Genomic DNA, 25,935 nt, shown 5'->3' with positions numbered 1-25,935 from the left:
AACTTTTATTACTATGACATTACTACCAAGAAATGAAGCTCAAAACGTGGAGTAGGAGAGACATACTTCCGTAACGGTGGTCTCACATCAGAGAGAACCATTCACCTGACCTCCCACTGTAACAGTGTCAACCGCTGTTGTATCAAAGTACATCCACCAATTCCTGACATCCCTTCCCACTGAGAGATGGCGTGTGTGCTTCTCCCTGTGAAACTGGGTGAGCCTTTGAGCCTCTGTCCATGAAAAGGTTACACTATCAGCCGAAGTGACACGATGGGACTCTGAGGCCAGGTCTGGAAAAGTGTTTCTGTTCTGCCTTGGTCACTGGAATACTTGTGCTTAGTCTTCAGCTGCCATGGAAGCAACCAACTGCCCTGGGGCTGCCATGCTGGAGGGAAGCCCAAACCAGCTGTACAGATAGATGCTGAGAGGCCCAAGTCTATAGACAGGGAAGAGGGAGGTGGGGCCGGTGCCCACTGCTCCAGCCTTCACTGTTCAGCTCCAGCCACAAACTACTGACAAGTGTGTGAGGAACACCAATCCAGGACAGCTCTATAGCCCTTCCCAAATCCTTGTCCCAAAGAAACCATGAGAGCTAATAAAACAACTGGTATTGTTTGAAGCCATGACATTTTAAGCGTCCGTCAGGCAGAATCAGGGAACAAGAACACCCAGCGCAAGGGTATGTGATGCTCGTACAGAGTTAGTTTCCCACCTGCTAACCCGTTTCATCCTCACAACTGCAGGGGGAAGAACATATCACAAATTCTCATTTTGTAACAGGATGACACAGACTCTAAGAGAGTCACTCAATTACCCCAGGTCATATGACTAATGACCAACAAAGCAAGATTCGTGGTCAGGAATTTGGACTCTGGATCCTGTGACACTTCCGCTGTACCAGAGCTGACTCTCGGAATAGACCCGAACCAGAAAGTCAAGAAAAATACACATATCCAGACACAGGCGGGCCCACGGGGGAATCAAAGAGGATTATTCTGCTGCAAGTTCTGGGGCACAGAGGAATCAGTCATCACTGAAACAGCACTGCCCTGACAACAGAGAAAGGCCAGAATAAAACGGACAGCTCTTTGAAGGCCATGTAATTAGGAACGATAAGAGGGCACAAGGACTGGTGAGGGCCCATTGTTTCCATCACCAGATATCTCGACTGACAGCCTGGGCATCATTACAGAAGACTTTTCAAGAAATACTTGTCATACCCCGGAGAAGTTTCAGTGCAACAAGGAATGATGACAATGTCCTTAGTTACGAGGCGCTGTGCTCTGACAGGGTGTCAGGACCGGCTTCAGCACTTGTAATCGCTAAGTGTCGCCATGAAGGGAGGCTTCCATTTTGACTCCACTGACATTTCTTGTTTGCCTCTATGGCTTCTTTGCTAAAATCTTTTAAGACACCAAACGATGCAGACAGAGAAAGTATCTGATCTATATCATAATAATGACTATTAAGTCAGCATCTCAAGGTCAATGTGCTCCCAGAGGAGACCACCTTGAAAGAAGCTGCCAGCAGATCAACTTTCAAATTCATCTGCGCAAGCTCTGAACAGGACCCAGGTTTCAGCACAGACAATTCTACCAAAAATAACTTGCAGGGTCTAAGAAGTAACATTATCAAGACAGGCAAAGAGAAGAAAAACAAAAGATTAAAGCTTTTAATTCTCAGGTGCAAATGACTGAAAAGAGATGATAAGAATCAACAATTGCCAGGTCTGAATTCCATTTTTTTAAAAAATATTTTTATTTATTTATTCATGGGAGACACAGAGAGAGAGAGGCAAAGACACAGGCAGAGGGAGAAGCAGGCTCCCTATGGGGAGCCCGATGTGGGACTTGATCCCAGGACCCTGGGATCATGACCTGAGCCACAGGTAGGTCTCAGACACTGAGCTGCCTAGGTGTCCCCTAGGTCTGAATTCCTGTATTGCTACTTCATCCCTGTGCTTCATCAGATCATGAGAATGAAGAGAACCCCATTTTTGTTGTGGCTTCAAGCAGTGGCTTCTAAACAGTCCCTACTATTTCTAAATCACTTGTACCAATTTTTTTTAATGCTCATATCTTGCAGGTTACACCCAGAGAATCTTGATGAGCAGGTCTAAGGTGAGTGCCACAAATGTGCATTTTTTGATATTTTATTCTAATTCACCACCAAGTCTGGGCACAATCCATGTGATAAAGAACATTCACTGTGACTATAACATCTGTTCTCTCTAGCAGCAGAACTCCAAAATGTTAGCAGAGAACGTGGCTTTCTTGAATGAAAATCTACCCTTTCCAGGCTCCCTTGCAGCTAGATGGGAGCTGCAGCAAATTTCTTCCACCAGCGTGCTCCTAGAGGAACGGATGGTGGATGTCAACTGCATGTTATTTAAGGAGGGTGGCATACTCCGTCTTAGCCCCACTGCTTTCCTGCCAACTGGAATGTGGAGAAAAAAAAAAAAGCTCCAGCAGCCATCATGGACACTGAGAGGACCTTGGGAATGCCAGTCAAGCAAGCTGAGTGAAACATCAAGGCAGCCCACATCCCAAAAATGGACATTCCTACTTGAAAGGCTTCCAGACTTCTTGAGCATAAAGAAAAATTAGATGTCAAGCCATTGTTAGTTGGGTTTAGATACTTCACAGTAAAATCTAATGCCAGTAACAAGTATTTTAGAGTTTGCCTCCAGCTGTAGTATCTACTGTCACCACTGACATAATACAAACAAGGCAGGAACTTGATTTTTATTGGTAACTTACAAGCGAGGAAACTGAGACACAGAAAAATGATGTAACTTGCTCAGTGCCACACAGCTATTCCGCTGGGAATGAGGCCAGGACTGAGATTCCCGTCTCCCAGCTTCAGTAGCTGTTTTGTCTACACTCTTCTGCAGAGCGCTCCGGGCAGAAGCCCTCTTCAGAAATGGGAGGCGTCTCTCAGAAAACAGAACGGGGAAGGGAAGCTGCTGGCCAGACAGCCCATGGTAGGAAAAGAAAGCCCCAATTTCTCCCTCTGCCCCACTTGGGTCCCCCACCCTCCCCCTTTTGTTTCCTTTCTCATTTCCATTTTCCATCTCCTTGATTCTGAGTCCATCTGAGTCATGATAATGTACATATGCCTCCTCCCTCTGAGCTGTCCCACCGAGGTGGAGGGTTCCATCACCAACTCTGAGCAGACATCAGGGTCACAACCTGTGAGCAAAGAATCTGCAAGAAAGCAAGCAAGCCGCCTTTCAGGCAAGAAGAGAAGTTTCCCAAATTAGGGTCCTCCCAGACCAGCCTGAAGCAGGGGGATCTGCTAACACGGCTGAGTCCTCATTTTCAAAGATCTAAAAAGGGAGAGAGATTGAGTACCACAGGCCACTGTTGATGGTTGTGGAAGAAAGAACGGATGGGATGTGGCATGTGGGCAGGGCTGAATAAACGTGTGGCATTTAACACCTCCTGACGTTTGAATTTCTCTATTTCTTGATCTCTTCCTCTATGTCCCATCTCAACATGAGAACAAGAAGGGAAGTTTGGGCTGTTTTTTGTTCACTGATGTTTCCCAGCACAGAGAATAGTGTGAGACACCTAACAGAGGCTGAGTGACTATCTGCTGAATGAAGGATGAATGATAATCCAGTGTCACCATTTCCCGGCTCGGGTTCTCTGGGCTTCCTTACTGACCACCTCCCCATGTCCTGCATTCTTTCTTGCTAGGACAAGGCTTTGCTTCACACTTTTCATACTCATGTGTACATTCCTCACCGGACAGCCTCCATCCACCACTGTCCACCTCTCCACACCTCAACCAGGCTTCAGAAAGTACGAGAAATCCTACTAAAGCCTGGGGTTCTCCTCATTCACCATTGACCTTCCCCAGAATAGAGTCTATGTTGCTTAGTAAGCCCCACATTCCCTTGTCACAGACTGTATAGTATCAGCAACAATAACTACTCTCACGTGAACATATTAGTTTGCCAGGAGTGTTCAGGGGGGGTGTGAAGTCTCATTCTGACGATGTGGCCCAGAAATGGAATAAAGCAGCAGTAGGTAATGTATCTAACTAAAAATAATAAAAATTAACCATAATTGATGGGGCACCTGGGTGGTTTAGTCAGTTGGGCATCCAACTCTTGAATTAGGTTTGGGTCACGGTCTCAGGGTTATGGGATTGAGCCATGCATCAGGCTCTGTGCTGACTGTGGGGCCTGCTTGGGATTCTCTTTCTCCCTCTGCCCACCTCCTTACCCCCACTGCTCGTACACACTTTCTCTCAAAAAAAAACAAAACCCATAATTAAAAACATACTATGTACCAGGCACTGCTTGTGGCTTTACATGACCCATCCCATTTACTTCTCATAAATCCTGTGTGAAGCAGAATTTTTTTCCTCAAATTTATTCATGAGATACTTGCTCAAGCAGCCACAGCAGAAACCACCAGAGCTGGGATATGAACTTAGGCACGTCTGGATCACAGGCGGCCTTGATTTTGACAGGGGTGCTCTAATTCCTGTCCTTGGGAACTGGAAGCAGCAGGAAACGAGTGTGTGTGCATGTGTGTGTGTTCAGTGCAGACATAAGCACAGATGCACAAATGAGCCAAATGAGTGGGATGAGGACAGTACGGAGAAGAGGTGGTAAGTTTTCCAAATGTCCAAAGAGTCACTAACAGGGAAAGCACGGTGGGGTGGGGGTGGGGGGCAAGCTATTAAGCTATAAAGTTACATCACTGCCTTGGAAGAGCAACAAATGTCTGGTCCTGAACTTCAGAAGCTGATTATAAAGTGAGAAGGAGGCCAAGGGAACTGCCCAACAGGGCCACGAGTCCAGGCGCAACTCTGTATTCTAAGTTAGAGGCATCCCCAGGACGGATGACAACTAGGGTCAGGAACCCTGACTGGGTCAAAACGAACCGCCAAGAAGCAAGCAAGCGTCTCCACCCCTTGGGTCCTCCTAGCATCTCTGAGGCGTGGGCCCCTCTTAGGCCCATTTTTCAGATGGCAAAGACTCTGGCTCAGAGCGGCTCAGCGAGGGGCCAGGCCACACAGCAAGGCCAGTGTCCGTGAGAGATGCACCTTCGGGCCGAGGCATTAACGCCAGCGCTGCCCGGGGCACCAGCCGGGGTGGGGCGGGGGCAGGAGCCCGGGGCAGGAGCCCGGGGGCCCTCGGGGTGGCCGCGGGGGACGGGGGCGCAGGTGCTCTTTACCTCGCACTTCTCCACGACCGGCTGCTGCCCGCACTCGGAGCTGTTGCCCGCCACGATGCCGGCGCGGAGGCTCTCGCTGTCGCCCGTGCCCTCCTCCATGGAGTAGGTCCTGGAGTGGTTGCCGCGCCGGGGCCCGGGCGCACGGCCCTGCGCCAGGCTGAGCTGCCTGCGGAGCGCGCGGTTCTCCTCCTCCACCTCGCGCACACGCACCTCCAGGCTCTCGCGCTCCCGCGGGCCGGCGGCCGCGTACCGGGGGCTGTGCGGCTGCGACTCCAGCGGAGACAGGGACACCGGCTTCCCATCTGGGGGAGAAACACCAGGTTAGCAGGGGTGACGCGGCCGAGCCCACACCCACACCCACACCCGCGCCCGCGCGTCCGTCACCACCCAGGGGCCTCACCGGCCCCAGCCAGGGAGAGCGCCGGGGAGTCGTGGGGAATAAAGGCATCCGGGCGGACTGGGGACAGAGCCCACAGCAGGACCCGGGGACAGAGCCCACAGCAGGACCCGGGGACAGAGCCCACAGCAGGACCCGGGGACAGAACCCACAGCAGGACCCCGGGGACAGAACCCACAGCAGGACCCCGAGGACAGAGCCCACAGCAGGACCCGGGGACAGAGCCCACAGCAGGACAGCCCAGCCGGACAGAGCCCACAGCAGGACCCGGGGACAGAGCCCACAGCAGGACCCGGGACAGAGCCCACAGCAGGACCCGGGACAGAGCCCACAGCAGGACCCCGGGACAGAACCCACAGCAGGACCCGGGGACAGAGCCCACAGCAGGACCCGGGGACAGAGCCCACAGCAGGACCCGGGGACAGAGCCACAGCAGGACCGGAAGACAGCCGGGACAGAGCCCCCAGGAGAAGAGACCCGGACAGAGCCCACAGCAGGACCTGGGGACAGAGTCCACAGCAGGACCGGGGGACAGAGCCCACAGCAGAACCCGGGGACAGAGCCCACAGCAGGACCGACTACCACGATTAAAACGAAGGGGCCGTCTAAAGAAGACAATCATGATTTTTTTCCCCTAATTAAATACCCTGCCTTCCTACTTGGCACATTTCCAGGCAGACATTCTTGTTCTCTATAAAATTCGAATATGAAGGAGTAGCAACAGGTGGAGGGCAAGGAGGAAACGGAGAAAGTGGAAGAGAGCAAAAAGGAGTAAAAGGAACATATATTAATAACGGCCACATTTGTTTAGTTCTTCCTATGTGAACGCCTATTCATCCTTCAAAACCCCATTTCAGAAGCCTCCTTCCGTGTGTAGGCAAAATCTTCTTCAGGGTGTTCGTACATTTTTTGGTACATATCACTATGAAAAACACGTAGCTGTCATACTGTACTTGGTAATTGTTTTAGCAAATGTTTCCTGGAAAGGCCGGCAGCTCAATGAGAACAACAGATCATACTTATCTTTATGGTAATATACCATCTGATGAACGCTGTGAGGTAGATACATGTGTCCAAGCCAAGAGTAAAATAATCAAGTGCATCAAAGTCATACAACCAGGACACAGTGGTGTCAGAATTCGTACCCAGGTCTCCCTTAGGCCTGAGCCTGTACATGCCCCACTTAAAGTTTCATTACAGGCCCTATAGAGAGCTATGGATTTTTAAAAAAATTTTATTACTGTAAAATCTCCATTTCCTAAAGATACTTAGCATACCACACCTTGTATGCAGGTGCATCCGGGACATGATAAACCCAAAGCTGTCACTCCTCTCTGTTCTTATGCTGCCCAAATCCCAGGATCCAGCTACAACACGGCTGCCTGAGAGATTACCAAGCAAAAATGACATCTCTAGAAAATCATCCTCTCTTAGCTGCCTGCCCAAAAAAAAAAAAAAAAAAGAAAGAAAGAAAGAAAAAAGAAAAAAACCCACCACACGAAAAAAAAAACCCACCTTCCTCTTTTTCCATACTTTGAGTTTTTCTTCTTCCTGCTCAGACCCCACTGGGCTTCCAAACTGTCCCAGAGAATCTCTGTGACTCACAAAACTTGAAGATCAAAGAAAGGGATGAATTATACCCCGCGGGTTTCACCTGTGCCGCTGCACTACCTCGGCCTCTGCCCAGGGCTTTCTGATGCGACTGTGGGCCTTCATAAACATGACTCATTTTTCTCCCTCTTAATTACCTCGGGGTTAAATGCCTGAGCTCCTGGCCCTCTCCTATTACTGTGGCGTATGGGACTCGCTGAATTCCACTGCCCAGGACCACAGATCAAAGGCCGAGGCTGAGTGTGTGGGTACATAAAATCACAGGTTGATTAGGGTTGTATTGTCACCGAGCTGGCCAATTACAAGCTCTGACCCAGGCTTTTGAAACCTGTTTGCCTGTTTGGTGAAACCAAATCAGTTCCACAGAGAATGAAAACGAATAGGCCACTAACAGCAATTGTGTTTGCTCAACTGACATCGACCCTTCGAGCAGGGGTGGGAAAAGATGAGCATCTAGTTTCTGGCAGCAGGCAGAGTTATGCTTTGTGTGGGGCCTGCTATGGATCTGTGCAGTGCTGGGTAGTTCGTGCTGATAACGTCTGAGGTTACCGCAGCAAGAGAAGGTGGCAACCAGTGTCCCCATTACAGATGAGGAAACAGACGCTCAACATTTAAGCTTTCCCTTTGTGGTGCACTGCGACTGGAGTGAAGATATCCGTGACTGTGTGGGGCCATGCCCCTGCTTTTATGCTCTGAGTCAGAGGTACAGATGCTCTGGGGCCTGAGGGGTCTTCTTTCTCATGAAAGAACCCTGGGACATTTGGGAAGGAACCCAGTAAGCTCTGGAAGTACACCAGGGTCCCAGAAGCTCTGGAAAATTCACAACAAAGAAGAACTAGAAATTTGTTCTTTGGAGGTATCACTTAAATGCTCTGAGCGCTGGTTTTCCAATCTCTGAAATGGGAGCAGAAAAGTTAACCTCACAAACACGATGGGAGTCTTAAGTAAGATACAGAGAAATAAATACAAGGCTCTGAGCACTTTGCCCCTCATTGGGCAATAGTTCCAATAGCTGCCAATGAAAGTAAGTGGTATAATGAATAAGATGAGTTGATGGCAAAAATTAGGGTGGTTTTTTTTTTTTAATTTTTTATTTATTTATGATAGGAACACAGTGAGAGAGAGAGGCAGAGACACAGGCAGAGGGAGAAGCAGGCTCCATGCACCGGGAGCCTGACGTGGGATTCGATCCCGGATCTCCAGGATCGCGCCCTGGGCCAAAGGCAGGCGCCAAACCGCTGCGCCACCCAGGGATCCCAAAAATTAGGGTGTTTTAAAGGCTATAAACTTTCTGAACACAGGGCTGTTCTCTAGTATATGGGAAAAAAAGGGCCGACAAACCTTGGCTTATTTTGATCCGTGGCATCTCTGAATCTTTGTCCCTTCAGCCTTAGGCAGGTCAAAGTTCATCCAGAGGCCAAGTGGAAGGATAGGCAGGCTTCCCATGGGGACCTCATCACCTCCTCTGGCTCCTCCCCTGAAAGCTCCACATTTTGCACATCTATAATCCTTTGCTTATGTGCTTATTTAAAGGCATAATTATGTAACACCCCCCCCCCCCCCCAAGCAATTACAATGCCAGGAGTAGCAAGGATCTATATCAAGTCTACCCTTTTTAAGGCCCCAAATGGTTTTAACCACACTTAGCTCTTAAAGGATGGTAGGCATTTTCTGCCCTTTAAAGCTTTATAGATTTGTCACTAAAGACGACACACAAAATAATAAATGCCAGGCCCCAATGTCAGAAAAGGCAACACATATGCTGTGCCCTGCACCTGGCACATAGAAAGTACTTGATCAACAGCAGAATTGGCATTTCTGGTTTGTTCTAAAGGTAGGCTATCCTGAGTAGGCCCATTCCTCTTCCTTGGCCAGGTTCTGCTTCTGGAACGTACTGGAGATGTGTTTCAGGGCCCTCTCAGCACTGACTTTCCCTGGCTTCGTATGCACACAGACCTGGTGTCTCTGGCCCAGCTGACAGGTACAACCCAAAGCTGCTTGGAACAAAAGGGACCTGTTGCTCTGCCATGCTCATGGCTCAGTTCATTCATCCTGACTGTTGCTTTGGTTCCTGGACTACTCATCTCTCTGGCTCCTGATCTCTTTGTCCTGGCTTGTCCTGGTCCTTTGAATGGAGAGGAGGGTTAGGACAGCAAAAGGCCACCTTTTTAGAGGTGGTCTGCACACCCCAATGACCTCTTTCTGTTGCTGGTCCCTCCCAGGAGCGCTCCCCCTAGCTTTGTGTACACATAGTCATTATAAAGCCTGTCACATGGGAACTTAGGGCCTATGTAAACCGTTGTGCCCATACCAGCACTTCCCAAACCATCAGTGGAGGAAAATCAACTTTTTCTTCCCCATTAATCCTGGATAAAAATCTGGCCCTGGGACACCTGGGTGGCTCAGTGGTTGAGTGTGTCTGCCTTTGGCCCAGGACATGATCCTGGGGTCCTGGGATCAAGTCCTGCATCAGGCTTCCTGGATGGAGCCTGCTTCTCCCTCTGCCTGTGTCTCTGCCTCTGTGTCTTTCATGAATGGATAAATGAAATCTTAAAAAAAAAAAAAAAAATCTGGCCCTAACACATGTACTTAGTACACAGCTTGCTCCTCATGCTATTCATCACCTGCATTTAACAAACTGGCCTATACCCATTCATCAAGTCCACTGATCACATGCTTGGGCTGCCACAAAGTCCAATTCCCCTGGCAGTTTTTAAATGTCAATTTTGATCTTTTGTACTTGGCTTGCTACAGAACAGTTTGGGGACTGTGATGGTTCATTTTAAGTGTCAAATTGACTGAGCCACGGGGTGCCTAGATATTTGGTCAAATGTTGTTCTGGGTGTTTCCAGAAGAGCTTAACATTTGAATCAATACATTGAGTAAAGCACACTGTTCTCCCTAATGTGGGTGGGCCTCATCCAATCAGTTGAAGGCCTTGAAAAAAAATAAAAGGGCTGACCATCCCCTCAGTAAGAAACTTCCTCCTGCCTGACAGCCTTGAAACTGGGTTTATTTTTTTCCCCTCCTGTCTTTGGATTTGACCTAAAACACTGGCCCTTCCTAGGTCTGGAGCCTGCTAAGCTTTTGAGTGGAACTACATCATTGGCTTTCTTGGGTCTCTAGCTTGCCAACTCACCTTGCAGATACTGGGACTTGATCATCTCCATAACTGCATGAGCCAGTTATTTATAATAAATCTCATTATGCACACACACATATATATCCTTTTAATCTATTTCTCTGGAGAACCCTGACTACTACAAGGACCAAGAATAGTTCATAGATCATACTTTGAGTGACACTGCCCAATACCTGGTCTCTCTCTCTATCTCCAGGGCCTGCCACATTGCTTGTACTTAAGAAACATTCAAAGAAGGGATGAAATGGCCACTAGAATTTTTAAAATGGCATAAAAAAAACTGGCCTAGCAAATCTTAAACTACCAGTTACTTAAAAAGCAGCCTCATTATATACAAAAAAGAAAAAAGTATCCTCATTATAATATTAAATGCTGGGGAAGAAGGAGAGATACCCAAGAAAATTTGCTTGCAAGTCAGGCAGAGTTGTAAGGGTCTGGAATTCAGAATAAGAAAGAACTGAATTGAAATTATGGTCCTACTTACTAATAAATAATCGTAGGCAAAGGACTTCTCTGTGACTCCATGTTCCAATATATAAAATGGTGTGTGTTGTGTGTGTGTGGTATATTGGTAGGCCAGCATCAGGCCTAATTAGGATAGATACACAAATTCCCCCTGTTCCCCCCCACCCTACTCCACGAATCCAGGAAGCAGGACATGTAAAGACAATTACAGATAGGATCCCTCATTTCTGAGCCCCTTGACTTTTGCTTCTCTATTACCTTTCCTTCCAGGCTCTATTTTTCAGATATACACAGTCTATTTGTACACATGGTACATCTCTGTCACATAATGCCTATTCGTGTTGATCCGTGGTTCAGCCCACCTTGACTTTAAAATGTCAAAGGAGACAATATTCAAAGCTCATTTGACGTCTTCCTCCTCCATCCAAAATTCTCAACAATCATGAATTTATCAGCAGATATGAGTCTCTGAATCCACTTGAGATGAATGCTCTGAATTAAGGATCAAAACATCGAAGATTGAGAACAAAAAAGGTAAACTGAAAATCAGCCTCCGTGCAGTGTGGTGACAGAAATTAGGGACTAAAACATTCTAAGTAATGATCTGAATCAATTTGTGTGGACTGAATCTCTCTGGATCTGTCCAGAGTGCTAGTGTTTAGCGCTATGATATTCACCACCTGCAGATGGACAAAACAGGACTGTGGGCCTTGTTATCAGAGGCAGGGTCAGGACCTGAGTGGGCCTCCCAGCCCTGAGACTACCCACAGAGGGGACTCCTACCAGCCCCTTCCAGTGGTGACAGAGCTAGATTTCTCTAGGCAAGGATACCCAGATCCTGCACTCATGTCCAGATTTCAGGACGTCTGTCCTCCTTGCATCATCCCATCCAAGACAAAGACACTGAATCCTTAACCTTTATACAGCAAAATCCCCCTATGTATATCCATCACCAGGGCCTGCAGATTCTTCCTGTTTGAAGCACTTGCTTCTCTCACTGTATTTCAAACATTCCATCCCAAACCAAATCTTTTAATCATATCCTAAAACAGGGGCCAAACTCTTTCTGTAAATGACCAAAAAATAAATGTTTTACTCTGAAGGCAACATAGTCTCTGATTCAAGTACTCAGCTTGACCACATTAATACAAAAGGGGCCACAGAAATGTATAACACATGGGCGTGGCTGTTTCAATAAAACTTTATTTATAAAAACAAGTAGTGGGCCATATTTGGCCCATACGCCCTCATTTGTGAACCCTTATCCTAAGAACACTGGCTTCCAATCTCTCCCTCATTCTGCCAGCCTCACTCACAGATGCCAAGGATAGTGTTCGTCAGCCCTATTCCCACTGCATTGTACAGAAGCAACTCCATCTACTTCAATGTCATCCATTGAATTCAACAAATGCTCGGCCATAAGTCTTAGTGAGTACGTGTCCAGTGTGTAGAAGCTACATGTGCCATCTCATTAACTTAGCAAGACTGTAACGGAGCAGGTATTCTCACTATCCCAGCTTGATTATGAAAGGGGAAAACAAAACAAAACAAGACACATGCGTTAACTTGTTCAGTGTCATTCCAGCAGCAAATGGCAGAGGGAGAATCTTGAACCAGGTTCATATGCTCCAGATCAGAATGTCTTAATTGTCCCTTCTCCAAACAAGTCTAATCTAATTGTTGTATTGCTCCTGCTTCATCCCCTGGTCCCTTAGGCTGGTGGTTCTCAGTCCTAGTTGCCATTACAATCCCCTGGGTAACTTTTACAAAATATTGATGTACACAGGCCTCAACCCTGGTGAATTAGCTCAGAATCTCTGGAAATGGGGATCTAGTTAGCATTTTTAGAAGCAGCTACCCTCACAGCCGTCCTGCTGTATAGTCAAGTTTGAGAAACACTGGTTTAGGCATTTCCCTCAATCCTCCATATAAGACACCATAAACTTCCTTTATAAAGCATACCTGTTGGCTCCTGAAGGCAAATTTAAGAAACTGCTCAGATGCAGAGGAAGTCTTAGCATTACTAAGAGGAAATAATCTTACCATTAATTCCAGCACCGCTCTGACCGTAGGCCCGTTTCCCGGCCTGAGTCTCTACTGTATTCTTAGAACAGCTCTATTGTGTAACCAGGACCTTCCTATTTCTTAAAAGCTAGGCTGCCTGGTGTTCTAATTATCTCAAGCTTGGGGTTGTTTTGATTCTGTCAATGTCTTTTTCTGAGCTCCTCTGAAGCTCTTTCCAAAGCAGTCCCCCTATACCCCACTCCAACTGCCAGATCTTCCAGCTTCCCTGGTTCCAAGCTCTCATCTCTTGATCAACAGGTCACTTCATGCCAAATGAATTCTCCAATTTCTCACCTTCCATATAAGGCTGCGTTCATTAAGTAAGCATTTTGTAATTGCTCTCCTTTTTAATTAACATAAAAATCTCACACACCCCCTTTAATATATTTTGAAATTGCAAAATAAATATTGCAGCCAAACTCACTTTAGAAAAATTGACAGAACTCAGTTTAATCTTCAAGGTCTCACATTTAGTTGTATGTGTGTGTTTTAACATTTTGATCACTAGATGCCCATGTGACAGTTGCATCTGATATGGCACTAATTCTGGGAAGTTTACAATCAGGGTAAGACACAGGGCTCAGCTTAGACATCTTCCTAATTCCAGAACTGTGTAACCAGATCTGCTACGGAGAAGAAAATGGCAGTAGTAACATGCAGAAGCTGCTCACTTGTTATGGGGTAAACAGGGAACATTTTACCCAAAAATTCCCCAAAGTGATTTTCTGAAAGTTGTCTTGGCAACCAAAGCAAACTTGAGTTCCAGCAAAGACCTTGGAGATCTTCTGGCAAAGACTGCACAACAGTTAAGAAAACTGTTCCCCACAAGCTTCTAAAAAGAATTTGCAACTACAAAACCACAGAAAGAAGCCTGGCTCTGTTTCGTCATAATGGTCTAGATGCAATTTGACTTCTCTCCTCCATGAAAGTATTTTCCAGAACCTTATGTCCTAAAGAGCGTAGGTCAAGAAAATGAAGACATTTCTAGCACCAATTTGCTGTATCCATAGCTGGGCTTTTGCTTAAGTACTTACAAATTATATCTTTTTTTTTTTAAGATCTTATTTTATTTATTCATGAGAGACACAGAGAGAGAGAGAGGCAGAGACACAGGCAGAGGGAGAAGCAGGCTCCACACAGGGAGCCCAACGCAGGACCAGATCCCGGGACTCCAGGATCACACCTGGGCCAAAGGCAGGTGCCAATCTGCCGAGCCACCCAGGGATCCACCCAGGGATCTACAAAGTTTATCTTTTTTTTTAAAATTTTTTTGTATTTATTTATGATAGAGAGAGAGAGAGAGAGAGGCGGTGCAGAGACACAGGCAGAGGGAGAAGCAGGCTCCATGCACCGGGAGCCCCACGCGGGATTCGATCCTGGGTCTCCAGGATCACGCCCTGGGCCAAAGGCAGGCGCTAAACCGCTGCGCCACCCAGGATCCCCTACAAAGTTTATCTTAATGAGCAATGATGTCAGTGTTTTGTCCCTTGAAACTTTAGGTTCAAGGACCTCAAAGCTTCATATGTCTTTTTTTTTTTCTTGCCACATATCCTAAGTTCTGAAAGTTTGAGGCAGTTGGTCTGATAGCAGAGTAACTGAGTCCTTCCACTTCTAACTCTGGCCAATCCTATTTCTTTTTGCTATCCAAGGAGTCTAAGTATGGACAGAAGGGACTTTGTTAGTTGCATTCAAATCATCACCAAACAAGGCAAAGGATAATGTGTGTAGTGATTTCTGATATAATTGAACAATTTGACAGCGGGGTCCAGTTCTTCTCTTAAATCACAAGGTGGTTTAGGAAACAACTATTGGACACAGTGTGTCCCAGAAAATGTTAAGTAGATATTCACTCCATATCTGGAAACCCAACTAGTGTGTTAGAGCATAACTCACATTCCAAACATCTTTGATTAGCTTCTGTACCCATTTAACTGCCTGACTTTGATCGCTTTTAGCATGGCCTCAAAGACACCCAGCTTTAGGGGCAGTCTCCAGTGGTTGAGTTTGGAAGGCAGTGTGTCCCCTTCCATAGTATCTTGAGTGACATTTTGTAAGCGTGCAACAGTTGAACACAATCTCCTTCAGTAGGATCGTTATCAAAACTATAAGCAAAACTAGCATGACTTTATCCTTTGCAAAGCATGAACTGGCCATCCTCACCAGAATCATCAACATGGTCCCTAACCCACAAAGATTCCAAAATTTCTTTTTTATTTTCTCCTTGGCAGTACTCAAGATGAAAGATCTCCTAAGTATTTTTCCACTGATCTAATTTTTTTTAAATCCTAGCAATAAATGTGTTATTTTATATGAAATATTCATAGCCCTCATAAAATCCTACTAATACGTTCCAAGAGTGGCAAATCATATGGGCTGGGGAGAATATTTTATTGTAAAAATTTTGAATGAGGTTTGATTTTTTTCAACTAAAATCTTGTTCAAATCAAGAGAGCCACATGGGATGACTTTCTAGCAAGGTTTTAAAATTTTTCCATTTGTCACACTAAGGATGTTGAAAGCTATCCTTTTCTAAATATGTGAATCCACGCTCACCATAAAACTGTCATTCTTGGTAGCCATATTAATTTACCAAAAAGGATTTTTTTTTTTTTTTTTAATGGGGAGGGTTGACAGGAGTATCTGGTTTGGATTGCAGAGGGATAAAGATTTCACTGGCAGGCAATAGGTGTTTGTTTCAGGAAGGACTCCACACAATCAGCAAAACCCTGGCCCCATCCATTCCTGCTCCTTTATCCTCCCCCAGTGCTTCTAGGTCATCTTACTTAAGGGGTGGAGTATCACAGTGAAAGTCAGATCTATGGGGAAGAATAGGGACTCTTGTACAAAGATCCAAAAGAATGACTGCTTTATATCATGAGTGTACCTTTAATCAAACTGCATCAGACTTGAACTACGGTGCTCTGCTCTCCTAGGGAGAGAGACAGGCGACCAGCACACTCAGACTTCGCTATTCTCTGTGTTTGGAGGACAGTAACTCTCAGGAATGCCCGGGGTCCAGAAGAGGAAAACTAAATGCAAAATAGCATTCAAAGTCTAGAATGCTCTTCATGCCCGATGTCTGTGATGGCGCTCAGTTTGCCTACCTGAAATCAGGCACAGGCCAAATCTGAGCAAAGACTCTCTTCCTCCATGTTGCTCAGAAATGAGGATTAACATAGAAGAAAACACCTCACTCCCGTGTCTGGTATTTCAGGTCTAGTGTGAAGACTGGCTTGATCTGCACCATACTCTCTGGACCCTCCAACAAACTCATTTCCTGTATAGTCAACTGACTTTGAGACAAAGTCGCTGCCCTTCACGCAAACCTTACCCAACTGCCTGTGGGTAAAGGCACACTTGCATGGGCTAAAGTTAGCAATGGCCACGGAGCCCACCAAGAGCACAAGTAGCTGCCATGAAGAATATTCTAACACATTCCAAAAAGAAAAGGAAGCAAGTGTTTTTGTGAATGTAACTGATCCCCTCAATCGCATCCCTTTCCTGCAAACTGTCTCATCACCTAAATCAATGCCATCATCCTCAGCTCAATTGTAAATTAAAAACAAGAGAAAACAAGCAAAAGCCTGCCTGAATGTCCCCTTGCCTATAAATGACTGCCTTCCTTTCCTCAATCTTCTGTTCCCTTCTTCAGAGTCTCCAACCCCCCTTTATCAGTTTGACTTACTTATATTCCAATTCTCATGAGTATCTATATGGAAACAAAGGGCAAGAAAAAAAAAAAGAAGGAAAATCCTCATCATCCCTTTTTTCACTCATTCCTGACAAATCCAAACCATCCCTCAGGAGGAATTCAGAAATGAAGTATGAGGTTTTATAAGGATAGGTGGGGGGAGGGGGAGATAGACGATTTTATCAGAAGCTCAGCTTGACAGAAATAACACTTTATCAGGATGGGCACTTGGCAAAGATAAGACATTACCAAGGGCGTGATAGATGTTTGGGTAAAATATTGTGCTAATACCTAATAAGCAAAACCTGCCATCTCTACTTCTGATGGCTTGTTATTTACTTCCAAGTCCTATTCCTGGGATGACAGTGACTTTTTATAAGGCAATTCCAACGGTAGCAGAAAAGCAAGAAGAAAACCAAGGACTCTCAGTTCAACTCAGCTGTGAAGCAATGGCAGGCAATGCCTCAGCAAGTTGAGAGGAAGCTGGCCTTAGACGTGGGGAGCACTACCTGACACAGAGGCCCCAGAACTTGCCTTGATGGGGCTAGGACAAGACCTCAATTCCTGGCCCCCAAAGCAATGAGCCCCTTACAGAATCCAGCAGAGGCTTACCAAAGGGAGTGACCTCAGAGGCCATGTCCAGACAGAGATAATGGAGTGGGTATAACAAGAGGAAAGCTGGTACAAGCCTTTCTGGACCTCCTGGAATTGCTGTGGAAACTTCCTATACCTTATGACTCCATCTTCTGGCCTTGAAGGGTACCTGGGAGAACCAGCGATCTTCCTGTATTCCCAAAGCCTCTCATGCACAGGCCCTGTTCTAAGTTTAGGCAATAGGACCAGCAACTGGAACAAGTATTAAGGATCCGTGCTATTTCCTTTGCGGACCATGTCATGTGGTGAGTTACCATGGACTCTCCCATTACCTGAGGAATCCTTCCTAGGAACCCTTCTCCCATTGGCCCAGGGTGACCCAGTCGCTCCACCCTTCTTACTGTTATGGGATTTCCTGCAACCTGTGACAATAGGGTAACGGCTAAGGTAATGGCTCTTATCATACTTGCAATACCTGTTTATGTAACATGCCTCACGCTGTGACTTTCCATGCCCTCAACAGGTGCTCAGGGCAGACACTGTGCTGGTGAAAGCCAAGGCCACGCTGACTCCCCTTTTGCCTCCCAAATGTCTCCTGCCAATGTCTGCAAACAGTGGGCCTTCTTCTATGCCTGCTACCCCCTGTGGAAACAGACAGGGACTCAGGAGTCCCCCATGTCCCCATATCCAAATGATAGCCCTGGGTTCCCACCTCAATACCTCCTGCTCCCTGTCCCAGGGACCACTGTTGTCCCCAATATGTAGACACACATGTAGGGCTCATTCATGAACAACTTCCTCCCAAGTTCCACACACACCACATTACCAGTGTATTTGAATGTGGGCTCTACTTTGAAACTATGCCCCCAGTGCAGACTTCTGTACCACCACTGATGGTGAGATCCCACCTCTTCTCACCTGGACTCATGCGAGGGCCACCTAACCAGCCACCCTACTTCAGACAATCTACCTGCCACTCAGCAGCCAGACGACATGTAAAAATATTTCTCAGGTCCCATCGCTATCTTGCTCAAACTGCTCCTCGTATGGCTTCCCTGTAGACTTAAAGCCCGAATACCCTACAATAGATCACAAAACATTCATCAGCCATCTTTCTGACAGTAACCTACTCCTCTGCTTTCTTGGTGCCTGCTGCACTGGTCTTTTAGATGCTTCTTGAATATACCAAGCATTCTCCGACCTTGGGGCCTCTATCCTTCCTGTTGGTTTTCACCCTCTTAATTAGGAAATCTGCTTAAATACCACTCCTCGGAGAAAACTCTGGCCACCCCACCCTTCAGTCCAAATCTCTCTCCTACCCCTTCCCCATTGCACACATCACAGAATTCCCCCAAGTATAAATTTGTTTTCTTTCCTGTTTGCTTGTCTCCATCCCTAGAATACAAGTTCAATGTTGGAGAGGTCTTCTGTGGATGGGTCTTATCCACTGTTATACATGCAAGGCCTAGAGCTGAGCACATGGAAGACACTCAATAAATGTCTCAAATGATGAAATCAATAGATACAGGCAATGACTAGAACAGTCCAGGGATGGGAACTTGTTTTCAAAAGAGAATAGTGATTACCACCCACTCACTGACCACCTGCTTCAGTCGAATGGATCTTACCCACTGTCTTACTGAAGTGCCAATCCTATGCGGTAGGTTTTATTGTCCCCATTTTAAGGTGGAAGAGTCAGGTTCATTGAGTATAAGTAACCTGCCAAGACTTACAGCAAAAGTAAAATGACCAGATTGAACAAAAGTCTAATGGACACCCACCCCAAAGGAAAAAAAAGAAATCTTTTCATGCCACCTTCTACCCTGAAATAGCTCTCTTTCCAAAAAATGAAAGTTGCATTTTGGTGTCATGAGACACACGAGACAGACAAGAGGCAAGACAGTAACAACAAACATCAAGAAAGTAAGGAACTTCCTGCAGAAAGAACACTCAGGGAATCCAAGGAAAACCATTTGTACCAGCCCAGAGAACGCTGCCAAGCCACAGCGAGAACAAGTGACAAGTACAAAGCAGCCCAAGTACACATCTGGACATCCCAGAGGACAAGCACACAGAGAGGAAAAGGAAAAGCAGAAAGAAGAAAGTTTCTGGTATCCTGGACTAGACATCCCGGGTACCCTGCCTCCAGGCCACCCTGTGTCCTTTGAAAAGGATGCTGCTGGTTGCCTAAGCGGGAGAGTGGCTGCGGGGAGAGGCCATTATTTCTAGAGCTGCCAGCGGTCTTGCCACGCAAATAGCTATGGATCTATCCTGCCTTCTGTAGCCTATAAAACAGAAAGGAGGTGGGGGCAGGGGAAAAGATGCACGCATGTTAACACAAGGGGTCAGGAAGACTCGACTGCCAGACTCCGGCCAGACAGGAGGAGTGAAGAATGGGGAAAATCAGAACCTTTGTCAGCAATCACCGGAGTATTCAGAGGCTGGGGGGTGGGGTGGGGGGTAGGCTGCAGTATCCGGGACAGACTAGGAAGGGTTAACTCACAGTTTCTCTCCTGATGAGTAGCTTCAGCTGCTCATCAATAGAATCTCCAGCTGATAATTATTAAGTGAAACTTGGGGCCTGCATTTGCATATGTAAAGCACACTTCCCTCTGAAGCCACAATGGGAGGGAGAATGCGCTTCCTGATTGTGCAGCACTGGGAGGTTTGGGTGGGGTGGGGCTCCAGCCTGCTTTGCATGTGCTTCTCCACACTCATCAAGCCAGATATTCAGCAGAAATAAACCCCACATCCCAAAATACGCCATTTGTCAAAATCCAGAGCTCAAATAAGAGACCTCTTTTCTCCAGATCCGAGAAGGATGCATTCTACCAAGAAACACGTCTATAAGGAATGTTGATTACCCCGCCGGGTGCACATGGGCTTGCCTGCACACACCTGGGTTGTTTTACTGGCTGGAATGGTTATTAGTTTCTCCAAAAGCAGAGCCTCTATCTTCCTCATGTATTCCTGACACTTTTCAATCTTTGCACCTGTCGGTTAAGAAGCGTCAGCCCTGAAGAAGCGAGAAGTAAAGGCAAACAGCATCAAACTCCACGTCTCTGATTGCGTATCTCTGTTACATTTGTCTTGGCTTGCAGGGGAGGAAAGTTACCACGTCTCTCCTCCCATAGAGAAGGATGCCATACAGAGAAAAGCCATGGGTCCCAGGAGCATAGTGAGGACAGGGTCCTTAACTTGGCTTGAAAAATCAGGGACTTGAAAATACCAATGCCATTTCTAGGTGTCACGACTTGATTGTAATAAGGATGCCGCTGGGGCTGGCTAAATTTACAGGGTGTCTAAAATTACACCCATGACATTCTAAAGGCAGAAATAGACAACAGGATAAAAAAAAAAACTGTATAAATGATCGACTCTGGGTTTCTTCATCCTTGGTTAAGCCTGTGACCCTCCTGGCACCTGGATATCCTCATCTGTAAAATGGGAGTAAAGATTCTGCAGGAATCCTTTTACCCAGCATCATCGGGGTTCTGTACCTACTGTGAACATTCATTCATTTGACCTTTTTTTTTTCTTTCAAGATTTTGAGAGGGAGAACGTGAGAGGCAGAAGGAGAAGCAGGCTCCTCACCAAGCGGGGAGCCAGATGTGGGGCTCGATCCCAGGACCTCGGAATCATGACCTGAGCCAAAGGCAGACACTCAAATGAGTCACCTGAGCTCCGCTCATTTTGACCATCTTTTGACAGGGGACCTAAGGCCTTTTCTGTAAGAACATGCCCACTTGCGTGAAAAGGCGCCATCCCTTTGCTGCTTAAATTACAATTGTCGGGATCCCTGGGTGGCGCAGCGGTTTGGCGCCTGCCTTTGGCCCAGGGCGCGATCCTGGAGACCTGGGATCGAATCCCACGTCGGGCTCCCGGTGCTTGGAGCCTGCTTCTCCCTCTGCCTATGTCTCTGCCTCTCTCTCTCTGTGTGTGACTATCATAAATTAAAAAAAAAAAAATTACAATTGTCAAAAGCTTTCCACTGGGGTATCTTTAAAATTTAGGGGGAACATAAAAGACATTTGTGAAGTCTTCAGAGCACAGAATTCCTTTCATATTTGTATCTTTTCCCCCTGTTGTTTTAGTTGTCTTGCTTCTGACAGCTGCTTTTATAGCAATTTGCCTTTGTGTCATTGTTCTAAAACATACAACCTGGTTGTCTACACACATGTTACTTCCTGCCCTTATATTTAACTGCCTTCTGTAATAATTCAATTGTATCATTTAATAACATGATAAAGATTCACCATAACACACTGGGAAATAGATTACAGTGATTTTTGCTAAGCACGAAATCCAACTGGTGGGGTCAAATGCCTAACAGTTCTAGAAAGCAGGCCAATACTGTGCAGGCAGTGGGCAATGAACAGTTCCCTAACAAGAGGGAATGGAGGCATGCTTGGGTACTGGGTGTGTTCTTAAGTGGAGATGCATTAAGAAGCTTCCACTGAGCCCTTGCCTCGTGGTACTGCTGGGAAGAATGAGAGAATTTCCCAGGAGGCACTTCACTTCCAAGGCAAGGTAGGACATAAGTGCTTGGTTAAAGTTCTTACTATTTATCTGACGGGGGCAAGTTACTCTTCCTTTAAACTATGAGTGCAGGCATTGAAATAACCGCCCATGTGCTTCTAGTACAAAATACTACTCTTTTACGTTGGTAAAGTACTGTGAGACTAAGTCCAGAGCATCTGTGGATCTTCGGTCATGCCTTGATCTTTCACGTGAACTGATGTAGGCAGAGAAGGGATTGTGGCTGTTGCCACTCTAAGTGAGCCAAGTGAGGTCCAGAGGTTCACAGGCATGTGCCCAGCGATGTCAGGACCAGGACCAGAGGCACTGGTTCACATTCCCTGCAATTGCTTCTAGTGTATATTTTGCTGCCTTGTATCACCTTTACAACTTTTGGAAGTGGCATCAGAACTTAAGGAGTGAAAAGGTGCACAAAAACAGATCTTCACTTGCAACAAAGAAAGGTCACGAGAGAGTAGACTTGAAGCATCTATGCAGACCCCTCAGTCAACCTTGTCCTTCCACATGAAACAGTTCAGCAGACCTTGAGTCCTGATGCCTCAGGCTGTGTTGGAAGACCTTCAAAGGCCCACCTGGTTATGGTAGAAGTGAGAAAAGTCTCCCGGTGCAGCAACAGAGCCCATACAGAGTAGGGAAGAGAAATGAGTTATCAGCTGTGCTGACCTTGGGCAAGCAATTTAACACCTGTAAGCCTCAAATGAAAAGAAAAACTTTTCGGTCTACCTGATAGGGCTATTTTGAAAATGCCTGTGGGAAAGGCCTAGGTAAGCAGGGACTCTTATGGGAATAGGACGGGACATTCCTAAGTGAAGACACACAGGACTTCGCTGTGCTCACTAGTCCTGTTATTAGACATCGGCCACCTACCATGGCATTTAATTTAGCAGTAAAGGCAGCCACCTGGTAGATTACAGCATTAATGTTCTCATATTCTGAGGATAAGACAAAACTGAAAACAAACAAGGCCCACGGCTCTCAAAAGCCACTTGAGTCGTTAGCCTGGTACAGGAAATGGTTATCCTTCTTCCTCCATATTAATCATATTAGTGCCAGGAACAGACAGCAGAAACGTCCAGGACCAGTGTGCACATGGATGACCACCATCTGCTAACTGAGGCCTTTCCCACCTGCTCCGGTGTAAAACCCATGTTCTGCTCCTTCTGATATGAGTTGGGTCACTGTCCCCAAGCCTCATCACCTCTAAACTAAATGACTGCAGCACAACTGTATTTCCTATAATGCTACAGTAAGCCGGGAGTTAGAGCCATCGGGGAATGTAATCTGTTTCCCTATAAAGGGGAGAACAAACATATTTGAAGCAAGTTATACCTCCAATTTCTGAACCCAAAAGCTGTGTATATGGGTCAACGTCTCACAACATGAATAAATGCAAAAGGATCAAAATGACCTCCGCTGTGATTTGTTGTTATAATTCATGAAGCCCTGTGCTTGTAGGGCTGCAGTATATGGCCAAGGAGGGTATGAGGTCATGGAGAGCAAGAGACACTGTCTGTCACTAAGGTCGGGCTTTTGTAAGACATCCTCAAACAAATGACAAGAGCCCTGTAGTTGTCAACCTTAAGTGTTTGGAACTGTTATCTCCTCCAGTCTACAAGCTCATTCTGAACAAGATCCAATAAGTGAGTCACTCACTCAATTCACACATTTATAAAGTATCTGCAATATGATAGTCACTAGACAAGCCCTTTCCCTGGAGGAACTCAAAACCCAGCGGGAAAGATAAGGAAAGCTAAAACTACAGAGATGATGTTTATCTCTGCAAGAGATAAAGCCATAGGATTAAGGACAGTGTGCTAAGGGTGATGCCTGTAGAGGCACCTCCCAGCTCTCAGAGGTTCAGGGAAAACTTCCAGGAGTCATCCTATCCATGCTGACAGCTAAAGGACAGGCACACCAAGAAGCTGGATTGAGAGGAGACATGTTCAAGCAGAGGAAACTACATATACAAAAGCTGAGAACAACAGTTCCCAAACTGTGTGCTGGATGCCCCAGGGTGCCCCAATAAACCCACAGGGGCACCCTGGGATATTTAAAAATTTCTAGAGAAGCACAGCAATTCTCAGTATCTGCCGGGCACCGCCTGAACTACTAGCTCAACTTAGTTCACTAGACTGAACAACATTCCATATTTTGGGAAAAGTCAGGTTTTTCAGAACTTGCCATGATAAAAAGCAATAACAGCATGGAAACCAGTGTGCAACGGGTGTCCAGTCAGATTCTAAGGTTTGAGAATAATGCATCCCGTAAGTAAATCACTATTTGACAGTGAAATTTTCCTTCACTTTATGTGTATCCCTTTTTCAAACAGCTACTGAATTGTTAGGACATAAACAATAAACTATTTGGTATTTCATCTGGCCTGTGGGCAAGGTGATACCAGGGGCCCCAGAAAATGAGAATATGTGGGAACCTGTGGTTTAGAGATCAAAGGAACTGGAGCTTAGAATGAACACAAAAGATTTTTCATAGGGCAAGGGGAGGGGGGGTGGGGAAAGAAGATGCTAGAAAGATGGATGGGGCGATCACAGGGGGCCTTGGAGGTACATTACAGAACCTGACCTTCATTCTAAGGCCAGTGGGACCCACAAGAGTTTGAAACTTCCCCGTTGCACAGAAGCTGAGTTTTACCACCTGAGTTTTCCTAGACTCTCCCCAGTTCTCAGAACACCTGTACTTCAGAGCTCGTCATGTGGGTGCCACAGAGCGGAGCCCACACTGAGGAGTGAGGTCTACAGAGGAGCAGAGCTACTCCAATGAAAGCCATCATTAAGTCAAGCAGCGCTTGCAATTTCACCTAATCCACTGAACCTAAGTAAAATCACACTGTAAAGTGTAAAATGCTTGACAAACAAAAGTTACCATTACCTAGCATTTATATGTAGGTGTCATACTCTAAAATTAATCAACCTACAATGAATCTAAGTTCTCTCTGAACTACTCACAAGGCAGGCTATTAATACCTCCTCTCTCCTTATTTTACACTGTTGCCAAAGTTTATTATTCCTCTAATCCCTAAAACACCTTTTAGATTCAAAGAGAAAGTGCTACTGGTAAAAAGCTGAACTGCTTAACTTCAAGTGTTTGATGCATTCAGGAGCTGAAACAATGTATGTTGTCATTTCCCTAAAGTATTAGCTAAGAGTTAAAGAATGCAGACTATTCCTATCTGCACGTATGATGCATTTTACAATAAGCCCAAGAATATCGTAAACAAATTTACTAAAACATTTCATATGAAGATACTTTCCCTTTAAAATGTCACGCTTAAGAAAGATTTCTCACCAGGCTAAGAAACTTTTGTCAACCAAAAGCTAAACTGGCCACGTCAATCCAACGTCCCTCATGGTTCCCAAAGTCAGAAAACAGTAGGGTATGAAGTAATTAAAAATCACAGTGTCTGCTGGGTCTAAGAGAAAAGAACAATGAAGAAGAGAGATTTTGTAAAGGCTGTCCTAGAATGAGCATCCAGCAGAGGAGACAGGACCCACTGGCATCTCATACTCATCTTCTTATATATAGGATAGAAAAGAGTCCGGGGGTCAGGACTTTGGCCAGTTCCAAAATCGTCCCCAGAAAAACCTACTTGCTCTGAAACTTGCAGCAAGAACAGCTATCCTGTATTTATTAACCCCTCCACCTCACTGTGCAGGGTCCGCAGGGGGCTGAGATCAGCCAGAACAGCAATCCTGGTCTCCCATGGCACCTGCTGCTTCCTCCTTCCTGGGAAAGAGGGGCCTACATCTGACTGTGCACCTGCGACAAGGACTTGTGCCTGCTCAGCCTGACCCTGCTCTTTCTGGGTCCACCAGCCTGTGGAGAGCACGAGCCACAGGTCCCCAGGGGGAGAACCTGAGGTTTACTTTGCTGCTAAGATGGTTTGATTTGGGTGAGGAGGGAAGTCAGCCTGGTTGAGACATACTCATTTTCTAAATGGTTTTAAGAAAAAGTGATATTCTGATCTCTTTGTGCTTGGTCCCATACCTTTCCATCTGTTCTCATCTCAGACATGGAAGAGAGGGGTATTATTTATTGATCCCGAAAACCTTAACATTATAAATAAGCCTAAAGGGGATCCCTGGGTGGCTCAGCGGTTTAGCGTCTGCCTTCAGCCCAGGGCGTGATCCTGGAGTCCTGGGATTGAGTCCTGCATTGGGCTCTCTGCATGGAGCCTGCTTCTCCCTCTGCCTCTTTTCTGCCTCTCTCTCTCTCTCTCTCT

General features: G+C 46.1%; 1 protein-coding gene across 3 annotated transcripts in view; it reads right to left on the bottom strand.

Moving 5' to 3' along the window:
- LARGE1 (LARGE xylosyl- and glucuronyltransferase 1) overlaps nucleotides 1-25,935 on the bottom strand; it is a 522,915-nt gene that overhangs the window by 283,526 nt on the left and 213,454 nt on the right. For all 3 annotated transcript variants that reach the window (XM_041755794.1, XM_041755793.1, XM_041755792.1), the window contains exon 3: nucleotides 5,196-5,497. In XM_041755794.1, coding sequence (XP_041611728.1) covers nucleotides 5,196-5,497 — 302 coding nt within the window. The remainder of the gene's footprint in view (nucleotides 1-5,195; nucleotides 5,498-25,935) is intronic.

Source organism: Vulpes lagopus, chromosome 5 (assembly GCF_018345385.1).
Source record: "Vulpes lagopus strain Blue_001 chromosome 5, ASM1834538v1, whole genome shotgun sequence".
NCBI classification, from domain to species: domain Eukaryota; kingdom Metazoa; phylum Chordata; class Mammalia; order Carnivora; family Canidae; genus Vulpes; species Vulpes lagopus.
Note: the sequence above shows the minus strand (reverse complement) of the source record. Positions and strands in the feature narration are given on the sequence as shown.